The sequence below is a fragment of the Mytilus edulis genome, chromosome 1, assembly GCF_963676685.1.
Source record: "Mytilus edulis chromosome 1, xbMytEdul2.2, whole genome shotgun sequence".
Classification (NCBI taxonomy): domain Eukaryota; kingdom Metazoa; phylum Mollusca; class Bivalvia; order Mytilida; family Mytilidae; genus Mytilus; species Mytilus edulis.
The window spans coordinates 75,918,625-75,931,024 of NC_092344.1; the positions used below are offsets into that span (position 1 = coordinate 75,918,625).

A 12,400-nucleotide genomic window follows, 5' to 3' on the forward strand; every position below is an offset into this window, starting at 1 on the left:
GGCAGATCAATCTGAAAGTGGCTGGAAAACAGTGACAGAATACGAAACTCATAGTCTGGCCGACGACTCTGAAGATGAGAAACGAATCATCAGAGCCGAAAACAAAGCTGCACGTAAAATAAAGAACGAGAAACAAAGTAAACAACATAGACCAACCCCTTACAGTACCTCTCAGTCGTCGAGATTTAATTCCAACGCACCTAGAAATAATGTTCCAGTTCAACGCCCAGGGAAATGTTATGAGTGTGGTATTCCCGGACACTGGAGGGTAGACCATCAAACTGGTGCTTTTGGTGCAACTATGCAAAGAAACAAGATTGACAAGATAAGTAAAAATGTAAATAGTTTTGATAAAACTGTAGAAAACTTTGATAGTTTTGACAAAAGCACAATTGAAAAAGATACGCATTCACAATTCGTCAAGCTTGAACACACATGTAAAAGTACAGTTACAAAGGTGAACTCTAACGATTCACCGGTAAACAGGTTACGCAATGCGTACACTTATTGGCAAAGTATTAATGCAAACGACTATATTCTTAGTATTATTAGAGATGGTTACAAAATTCCGTTTTATACAGAACCTGAAAGCTGTAGTTTAAGGAACAATAAGACGGCATTTGATAATGCAGAGTTTGTTGAATCCGAGATTACTAAGTTAATTAGTCGGGGTTGTATATCTCAAGTACCCGAGTTACCTAAAGTAGTCAATCCTCTCACAGTCGCGAGGAATAAAGAAAAATTCAGACTTGTTCTTGACTGCAGGCATATAAACCCCCACTTACACAAATTTAGGTTCAAATATGAAGATGCTGTTGAAGCTAGTCATATGTTCGAAAAGGGGGACTATCTATTTACATACGATCTTCGATCGGCATATCATCATATTGAAATATTTGAAGATCACAAAACGTACTTAGGTTTCAGTTGGTTTCATGAACATGAAAAAGTAACAAAATACTACGTTTTTAACGTACAGCAGGATACATATTTACAAAGGTTGTTAGATGCATTGTAAAATATTGGGAACAGTTTATATCTAAAGAAGGAGGAAAATATTTAAGAGACCAAGGATTACAGATTATAATGTATCTTGATGATGGCATAGGTGGGGCAAGTGAAATTAGTAAGGCTAATTTCTGTAGCTTAACTGTACGTTATGCTTTAAGGTCGGCTGGTTTTTTAATTGCCGAAGAAAAGTGTAGTTGGGAACCAAGTCAATCAGTTACTTGGTTAGGTTTGGTGTGGGACATGAAAGATGGTATTGTTTATGTGACAGAAACTAGATTGAATAAGTTGAAAGATACGCTGAATGTGATTATTCACAAGTTGGGAAAAGGTGAAATAAAAGTAACAGCCAGGTTTTTGGCGTCCATTATTGGACAGATTATTTCTATGCAAGGGGCAATGGGCCCAGTAGTACGATTGCGTACAAGGAGTATGTACGATTGCTTATTGTATAGAGCAAGTTGGAACGCTCCTGTGCTTTTGAATAGCAAAGCATTAGATGAAATTGTTTTCTGGAAGGAAAACGTAGCCATACTGAATGGCAGAGATTTGAGTATAGTGGAACAGTACTCTTGCATTGTTTACAGTGATGCCTCCGGTATAGGTTTCGGAGGGTATGCTGTCAGTATCAGTGATACCGAAGTTATGGGTAGTTGGAATTCAGTAGAAAGTTTGAAAAGCTCCACATGGAGAGAGTTAGAAGCGGTATATAGAGTTTTGTTGTCATTACTAGTAACATTACAAGGTGAAACTATTAAGTGGTATACTGATAATCAAAATATTGTTTACATTATTAAGCAAGGTAGTAAAAAGGGCGATCTACAATTAATCGCTATCAAGATAGCCAATGTATGCAAGCTTAACAATATTGTATTATTACCACAGTGGGTACCAAGAGAGGAAAACGTTAAGGCTGATCAGATCAGTAAAAGTGTAGACTGTGATGACTGGGGAATAGACCCAGAAGTGTATTCAGTTCTAGATAATTTGTGGGGTCCTCATACGGTAGATCGATTTGCGTCAGATTATAATACAAAATGTTTGGTCTTCAACTCTAAGCACTGGTGTCCTAATACTTCAGGTATTAATGCTTTTGATCAAGATTGGAAAAGCGAAATTAATTGGATTGTACCCCCACCTTCACTTGTTTCCAAATGTATTCAAAAAATGAGACAAGAAAAATCTATCGGTACACTAATTGTTCCATACTGGAGGTCAGCTCCTTTTTGGCCAATTTTAAACGTTGGTATTGAAGGTTCGCAAACATTTGCGAGTTTTGTAGGAGACAGCAGAGTGTTGTCATCAAGTGTAGTTATAAGAGGAAGAGGAAAGAACGGATTATTCGGAAAGACAGATACAAATTTCAGTATGTTGGCACTTAAAATTAGATTTTTAGATATTTATCATTATATTTGTTTTTTAGGGATCGGGTTAAAATGTACCATTCAGAAAGAGATTTCACAGTGTGGAGCGATCTCAGAAAATTTCACTCAACTTGGTGGGAAAATGGAAGAGTACTTGTTACATTCACATAGCAGCAACACCAATAGTAAATATTTTTATTCTTTTAAACGTTGGGAACAGTTTATATCTAAAGAAGGAGGAAAATCTATTCCCGCTTCTCCAATTCACGTCGCTTTATATTTAACTCATTTACTGGATAAAGGATCGTCAAAAAGTGTAGTGCAATCTGCCGTTTACGGGATCAAGTGGGCGCATAACATTCAAGGAATTCAAGATCCGACAGCAAATTCTTTCGTTGTGAATTTAATGGAAGCTGCAAAACGACAACCACACAGACCGAGAGTGAAAAAAGATCACATTACCGTAGATGTTTTGATAAATTTATGTTCTAAGTACAAAGATTGTAATGATTTACTTGTTATACGGGATTTAACTATGATTATTTTATGTTTTGCTGGTTTTCTTCGTTATGATGAAATAAGCAGTATTCGTTGTAAGGATATAGTTTTCAAAGATGATCATTTTTTAATCAAGATATTTAAGAGTAAAACTGACCAATATAGATTAGGTGACGAAATTGTCATTTGTAAAGGAGAGTCAATTGCTTGTCCATATTTATTATTGAAAAAGTATTTTCAATTAGCTATGATTAATTCTGAATCAGAAAACTTTTTATTTAGACCAATTTTCAGATCAAAACAAGTTTGTTCATTAATATATAAAAATAAACGGTTAAGCTATACCAGAGCTAGAGAATGTATAGTTTCTAGGTTAAAAAGTATTTGTCCTGATTTAAACATTGGTTTGCATTCCTTGAGAGCAGGTGGGGCTACTGCAGCCGCCAATTCAGATGTTAACGAACGTTGTTGGAAACGACACGGTCGGTGGAAAAGCGACACTGCTAAAGATGGTTACGTGGCCGATTCACTTGATCATCGGCTTCAGGTTACGAAAAAACTTGGTTTGTGAATGTTTAGGGTTTGAATTTTTTATTATGATTTATGTTTTGATTAGTATCTTACATTATATTCATACCGCATTTCTCACGCCCGTTCTTTGTTTTTCTAGTCTGTCTGCACGGCAAAATGCATATTTTAGTTGAGTCTAATTTAGTGGCCAAAATTATTGTGTAGTTAGGACATATATTTTTCAGCGTTTCGCAGTATAGCGGAAAAATACTGTCTTAAAGTTTCTGTTATATTTTGTATGGGTCAATGATATATGATTCGATAGGTCAGGTGACCTAATGTTTTGTTATGTAAATTTGTTTTTCGCGGGTTCGTGAAAAAATTGTCTAGGTGGTCATTCTAGCCGTAGACATCGTATAGTTAAAACTTCCTTTTTTGTGTATAAAATTGTTTTTTATATAATCATGATCATGATGGAGTACGGCATCATTACCCAGAAACGGTTCTTGCATTGCTCCGTGCGCAGGTTTCCAAACTTTATAAGTTGGTTTTTCCTGGGCGGCGAGTGTCTGTTTATGACGGGTATTCATAATATGATATTTATCATTTGGAATGTTATTGGAAGTTAATAGATATTTATTACTATCGTTGCCGGAAGTATATTTTTTGGTTCACAAAGTTGTGTGTTAAATTACTTAGTATAGATACTATTATATATGATGTATGCATATGTATATATGAGATTATTGTATTGTACTGAATTAAAATTCGATTAAATGCTGGCTCCAGTCTGTCTGCACGGCAAAATGCATATTTTAGTTGAGTCTAATTTAGTGGCCAAAATTATTGTGTAGTTAGGACTTTATTTTACCTGTTTTATGGACTAGTTTATGTTTTGTCGGTCCGTATTTTCCGTTTGTCCAGAAATGGTTGTAGTATAAAAAAAAAAAGGAGACTAGTATGGTACAATTGCCATTGAGACAGCTCGTCACAGAACACCAAATAACACGGATATTATAAATAACAACTAAAATGAATAGGTCACATTGCAGTCAATTTTTTTTACGTATTTCACACAAAAATGAGACGAAAGCAAACTGTATACACTCACTGCAAATGCGTCTACAGTTTGTCGTTCGTCGTTTGTTTTTAATTGAAACGATGCATTTCTTTCTAACTTTAACATAAAATCAATTACCTAAACGTGTTCTTGCTTGTAATAATTAAAAACAATGTTAAAATTACTCAAATTTAGGTATCACCCTCCTTTCTTTCATTAAAATAACAGCTATGAAAGAAAATTTGAGTAATTTTAGACAATATTTTGAGTTATGACAAGCAAGAGCATACCTCTTATTAAAAAAAGCTTTATCATCATTATCTTCATACAGTCATCTAATTAAAAAGAAGAACTGCCAATAAAATTAAATATGCATAGAGGAGCGATGTTCTCTGTGTCTATTTCTACGGAGGCTATTTTCCCCGCGTAATAAGTTCAAATAACAAAAAAATGTGCATACGTTTTTGATAGTTCAAACAGGGTCAGCAAACTCTGATGAAACGATTTATTTGTAACGCGTAACAAACTATAACAAACGGCACACAACGTTTACCAAACTTTGGTCTGAAAGAGATGCTCTCTTGATCTTATGATAGATATATGTAAAGTTGTAAACAGTTTCAGAAAAGGTATCACTCCAGGGGATTGAAATTCTACTTTTGGTAAAAATTTTTGGGAAAGATGTGACATCTTTGCCCTCTTTTGCAATATTGTTTAGCAAATACATGCAGGTTGTTGCCATACAGCAAAAAGAAAATAAATATCTTTAACCCTTTTAATAACTACTGGATATCAAATCTATGAAAAATACTTATAACATACGTATGCACAATATATTACAAACGGTATTTGTAAGATAGGAAGGACAAGGGGGTGGTAAAGTTGATGCATATTGCTGTCTGTCATAAGTACTAATCCAGAGACAAATCTCATTTTGCGGTGTCATTTCCAAAAAAAGAGCAATAAAACTACCATCACATATCAGTGTCCACTATGAGGAAGTTTTTATAAGCATTGGGTTCCTCCTTGATGAGTAAGTGCAAGTCTCGCATACTGCCCACACAGATGTCATCGTGTCAGCCACTGCCTTACCTAGATTTCTCAGCGCCCGTTGCTGTCTACACCATCTTCTATGCACTCTTTAATCTCCATCATAACTATTAACCTGTATCTCTGGGCTCTTACCAACTTGCCCACAAATCCAACTGCTTTATATCTATGTAGATATTTTAAATGTATGATTTTACTCGGACCTTCTGCTGATTATAACCAAATAATTGGAGAATGTGTCCAGCTATCATATAACATTATAAAGGGTCATTACGCAAGAACGACCACTCAAATTCGCATTTGATCTGTGTTTTATGGTAATAAGCATTGTGTATACGGCGTTTCATAAAATTTGGTTGAGGCAAAAAAAAAAGAGAACGGAAACTAATATTGTTGGGACGTACAGTGGAGATCACTTCTAACCTCTCATTAAATCTGTCAGGAGAACTGTTCTAGAACAGTACGTAGAACTGTCAGCCTGACACCTTTTAGTCAGTTCTAGGTTAGAACTGTTCTAGCTAGAACTGATTTGGTCAGTTCTACCTAGAACTGATTTGGACAGTTCTACCCTAGAACTGATCCCGACCGTTCTACCCTAGAACTGATCCTGGCAGTTCTAGCTAGAACTGACCAGATATTTGGTCAGTTCTACTTCTAGAACAGTTCTACGGTTAGAATTAAATTCTAATTCTACGGCTAGAATTGATTTTAATAAATTCTACGGCCAGAATTGATTTATAAATTCTACGGCTAAAATTGATTTATAAATTCTACGGCTAAAATTGATTTATAAATTCTACGGCTTAAATTGATTTTTATAAATTTTACGGCCAGAATTGATTTATAAATTCTACGGCTAAAATTGATTTATAAATTCTACGGCTAGAGTTGATTTGTAAGTATTAAGAACACTTTGCCTTAATATACAGGGTTGGGTAAAAAAGCGATTTAAATTATTATATATAATATAGAGTTTTGCTATTTTGCCGGTTTTATTTCAGATTTATAATCGGCAAGACTTAGGCAGCAACCATTTGATTTTCGGGGGGGGGGGGGGGGGGGCTATGGGTTTTTTTGGAAAAAAAAGTTTGTTTTCAGTTTTTGGTGAAAAAAATAATTTGTTTTGGACCCTGAGAAAAACAATTGTTTGTTTCATCCTCAGCTGTCACTATATGTAATGCTAAAATTGGAAGAAAAAAATTGTTTTCGGTTTGTCGATAAAAAAAATAGATTGTTCTTCACCGAAGTCGAAAAAAAAGTTTGTACAGAAAAAAAAACCATAGCCCCCCCCCCCCCCCAGAAAACAAATGGTTGCTGCCTTAGAGAACATGTTTAACCTGTCAACCCCACCATATTCTGCATGTATGTGCCTGTTCCAAGTCAGGAGCATGTAATTCAGTGATTTTCTTTTGTTGATGTGTTACATAAATTTTTATTTTTCTCTCAATTTTTGTACATAAATTAGGCCGTTAGTATTAGGGGGGGGCATTATTATTTGAATTGTTTTACATTTTTTTATTCCGGGAGTCAGGATGGCTCATTATCACATAACAAAATTATCGGACCTCAATAACCAATATAATATCTGTTTACGAGTAGTTTTCATACCTCGGACGACCTGTTTAACAAAAATCTTTTGACCGCATCAATCTAAACTGCCTTTATTTGCTTTTTCTTTCTGCAAATCTATATAGCTGCACAGTACTTCAGTTTTAATTTTAGGTCTAGAGGGACTGTAATATACAAGTAACAGCAATTTTGGAAAAAAAAATGTAATTGTTCACATCAATTTATAGTGCCAGCATGCAGGATCCTCCAATGAGCATGTCCTTGTTTTATTCAAAATATTGAATCATAAACAAATATCAGTAGTTTTTATACTTCAGAATGAGTTGTGTAATAAAATCTTTTGACTGCATCAACCAAAACTTACCATATTTGCTTTTTATAATGTAAATCTATATAGCTGCACAGCAATTCAGTTAAAATTTTAGTTCGAGAGGGACTGTAGTATATAAATAACTGCAATATTGGAAATCAATGACCACAAAAAAATTTTCTCGCATTAATTGAGGGTGCCAGCATTTCCTATTTTTATTCAAAATATCGCATCAGAAACAAATATCAGTAGTTTTCATACCTCAGACTGACTCATGTTACAAAATTTTGTGTCTGTATCAATCAAAACTGACCATATTTGACAGCATCAACCAAAACTGACCATATTTGACCACATCAACCAAAACTGACCATATTTGCTCTTTTTTATACAACTCTTATAGTCGCATAGTAAATCTGTAATATTTTTATGTAAGAATGGAGTGTATAATCATTATAATACAAATGATTTATATTATAGGGTTATTGCATGAATATTGGGGAATATCGTTCCGAGTAGAATTTTATATTGCGCGTGCTTATATTTTTATATCAGGATGGATTGTTCAATATAAACATGATAAAGGAAAGCAACATTGGAAAACAAAATTATGCTCGCATCAGACAGTTTAAAGTGCAAGCATGTCCTCTTTTTAATCAAAATTTTGAATCGTAAACTAATTTCAGTAGTTTTGATATCTCAGACTGACTCATGGATATAACAAAATTATTTGTCTGCATCAACCAAAACCATGAAAACTGACCATATTTGACCGCATCAACCAAAACTGACCATATGTGACAGCATCAACCAAAACTGACCATATTTACACTTTATAATGTAAATCTTAATATATATGATAACTTTGCTAGAACCCTCAGAATCAAAGAATATTTTGGTAACAAGGATAAAGAGGTGGATAATGAGAAAGACACAGACACGTCCGACTCGGAGGAAGAAATCATAATTCCACATTTTAAAAAGAAGAGTTCATGGATTCCAAAACCTAGTAAATCTGCTACACTGGAAGATGTTATCGACAAAATCAAATCGGATGTTGTTCATCTAGCTAGCAACAAGTACTCGTCATTTTACAACACCTCTCCTGACGAGAAAAAGCCATACAATCGCTAAGAAACCGAGATGATATTGTGATAAAACCAGCAGACAAGGGCAGTGCCGTTGTGATAATGGACAAAGCTAACTACATCGCGGAAGCAGTGCGTCAGCTCTCTGATGAGAGATTTTATAAAAAGCTAGACTATGACCCTACTTCCGAGTTTAGCTCCAAAATTATCACTGCGGTACAAACCATGTACAATGACGGTCATATAGATGAGGATACAATTGGTTATTTAAAGCCAGAGAATGCCAAGCCTGGTCGATTGTATCTTCTTCCCAAAATACACAAGGTAAACAACCCTGGTAGACCCATTGTATCCGCAAACGGCCATCCGACTGAGAAAATCTCGGAATTCGTCGATTTTCATTTAAGATCTCATGTAGAAAATCTTCCTTCCCACATTCAAGACACTACAGATTATCTTCGTAAAATGGAATCCATGAACCCTCTTCCTCCGGAAACCCTCCTTGTCACTTTAGATGTCACCTCATTGTATACCAACATACCTCATGATGACGGCATACAATCTTGTAGGGAAATATGGGACTCGCGCAACATTTTAGAACCACCTACTGAATGTTTAGTCCAGCTACTTACTCTGGTCCTGAAATGCAACAATTTCACCTTTAATGGTGAGCATTACCTTCAAATTAACGGGACAGCGATGGGGACGAAAATGGCACCGTCTTACGCCAATATTTTCATGGGCAAATTAGAAAAACAAATTATTGCAACATCTTTATCCAAACCTTTGTCTTGGTTCCGTTTCATTGATGATGTTGACATGAAATGGATTGAATCTCAACAAAAACTGGATGATTTCATCAGACATGCAAACAACGCCCACCATTCAATTAAATTTACGTATGAAATTTCCGACTCTAAGATATCTTTCTTAGACACAACCACATCTATAAAGGACGGTGTCATATCAACAGACCTTTACTGTAAGCCCACAGATAAACATCAATACCTTTCTCCCCAAAGCTGTCACCCCAAACACTGTACAAAAAGTATCCCGTACAGTCAAGCTCTCAGAGTCAAGCGGATTTGCTCCTCTGAGGAGGCTGTCACGAAACGGTTACAGGAACTTCGCGGATTTTTGCCAAAACGAGGTTATAAGAAATTGGACATAGATAAGGGGTTTGCGCGCGCTAACAATAACAGCCGCAATGACCTCTTACAGTACAAACGGAAGAGGCGCAGCAAAATAGTCCCGTTTGTTCTTACATACAATCCAGCCTTTAATAACCTTTCACGTTTGATCCGTGCCAATTGGCAAACTATTGCCAAACACCCTAAATTATCCAAGATCTTTCCCAATCCTCCTGTCTTAGCTTTTCGTAGACCAGCAAGTCTGAAAGACTTATTTGTTAGAGCTGACGTCTCCTCAAATAAAAGCTGTTCAATTGCAGGATGGTGCAAGTCATGTGGTAACAGACGTTGCCTGACTTGTCAACAAATACTGAATACTCAAACATTCACTTGCCACTCGACTGGGTCTGTGTACACTATATATTGCAATGTAACTTGCAAAACCCAGAATGTTGTATACCTCCTTCAATGTCGATGTGGCATGCAGTATGTTGGCGAGACAGAGCAGCCATTTAACAAACGCATGAATGGTCATCGAAGTGACTACACTTGCAAGCCCGACCTACCCGTAAGTCGTCATTTGAGATCACCTGGACACACACAAGCTGATCTCAAAAACCTTACCATCACGATCATAGACCACAACGAGGGTTGGTCGAAGGTCGACAGAGTCGCTCGGGAAAGATTTTGGATAAGAAAGTTACGGACAGTCTCCCCAGAGGGTATAAATGAAAAAACATAGAACGAGTCCCTCATTTTCCTGTGACTACCTGTTTCAAACAACGCCGGATTTAGTACTGGCTTTACAGTTCGAAATTATTTTTAAAATAACAGTTTAAATTACAGGTTTTCATTGATTCGGGATGATGTATAAGTACGTTGCCACGTTCAATTATTTTACCTCATTATACAATACTTATTTTTTCAATCAGTATTATACTGATATTCGTTTGGGAGGCTTAAATATGTAGTTTCTGTTGTAATTGCCCTACCGTTGTCTAATTTATACCATTGATTTTTTTGTTTGAGGACTGCCCTCAATGCAGTTATAACATCTCAACTGTCACAACCTTTGGAAATCTAGAGTTGTGCCATTTCACATCGTAAATAACTATTTTTATTTTTGGCATATTTCTGTAGTCTTTGCGGTGTGTTTGGAAATTTTAAAATTGTTCCAGCGTTCGCTTAAATTGTATAAATCAAGATTTTGATAGAGTCTCAATTTGAATTGACATGATTCATTTGTCATTGTGCAATTACCGAAGAAGGATATCTGTTATCCGAAATATCTAATATTTGTGTATTTTATAGTTATTTAATGGTGATGTTGTACCCTTTTTGACTTGTTATATATATATATATATATATATACAACTCGTCTAAACATCAACCCAACAATGTTAGATCTGTAAATTTGCTTTCGCAAATTTTTGGTTCTTCCCTCGCCGGGATTCGAACCCATGCTACTGTGATATCGTGACACCAAATCGCCTGCACTGCAGCCGTCCCGCTAGACCACACGACCACCTGGGCTCTCAAAAAAAGAGCTTTCGGTGGGCATGTGTTACCTTTCCACGTCAGTTTTAATCTAGCGGCGTACTACAGTACATGATATATAAGGCATGAAGATGTTATTGTTACAGATCAGCTAAATTATCTATAGTAAAGGATCCTACAAATTAATGTAATATACAGTCACAGAAAATAATTATATTCATAAGTACGTCTGAGTCAGTGACAACTCTACAATAGATGTATCCATCGGATCGCCATCAATGATGGTGATACATGGCTGTGTACATAATGTATATACAACTCGTCTAAACATCAACCCAACAATGTTAGATCTGTAAATTTGCTTTCGCAAAGCCGCATAGTAAATCACTTATACATGTAGTTACATATCACGATGGATTGTATAATTCAAATGACAGCAATATTGTAACACATTGGCTAAATTTAACATCAATTTAGAGTACCAGCAATTTTCTGCAAGTCCTCTTTTTATTCAAAATATTGAATTGTAAACAAATTTCAGTAGTTTCGATATACATGTATCAGACTGAGTCGTTTTAACAAAATTATTTGACCATATCAACCAAAACTGAACTTATTTACACTAATATCATGTAAATATATATGGCCTCATTGTAAACCAATAATATTTCTATGTCAGGACGGATCGTATGATAAAAATGACACCAACTTTGGAACACAATACACCTATATTGCTAATCCTGGCTGACCCGGCCTCTTGAACTTTTGAAGCATACAACAATCACATTTCCATTGTGGCGTCAGATATTTTGTTTTATGATGTCAAATTTTTACGGGAACCTGTGCGATATCCAGTATTGGCAGACAAATAGCGGTAAGGTGTATTTATACCATGATATCTAAAAATTTAGCGCACCCTTATTTTCTCTCTGTATCCATAATAATGAACCGTCACTAAAGTGACTTCTTAAGTCAGTTAGTTTGTGATGGGTTTTTTTTAAACAAAACTATTTTACGGCATCATCCAACACTCACATGACTGATTCATATACTTTATTTTAAAATAAAAGTACATGTATGGGAAGTTCTGTTCTTGGAATAGTATACTGTTAATATAATTTGAAGACAAATGGAAGAAGGCAATGAAAAATGCATGATTTTGTTTGTAGCCGAACGTCCAGTGGCAAATGCTTCATTCATGTTCAGATGAGTATATTTTTCTGAGTTTCAGACTCCCAAATATCATTTATAATCGTTATGGATAAGTCTGGCTAAATTGACGAGATGGTGCAAATGTATATAGTTTTTTTACGTTA

At 35.5% G+C, this 12,400-nt stretch overlaps 1 protein-coding gene across 1 annotated transcript; it reads left to right on the top strand.

The window, feature by feature from the left end:
* The first annotated feature begins 205 nt into the window (after positions 1-205).
* Positions 206-4,191, top strand: LOC139490169 (integrase/recombinase xerD homolog). The gene is made up of 2 exons (XM_071277021.1): positions 206-337; positions 2,432-4,191. Exon 2 carries the CDS (start codon positions 2,515-2,517, stop codon positions 3,439-3,441), a length of 927 nt encoding a protein of 308 aa, XP_071133122.1. The 5' UTR covers positions 206-337; positions 2,432-2,514; the 3' UTR covers positions 3,442-4,191.
* Positions 4,192-12,400: the final 8,209 nt, after the last annotated feature.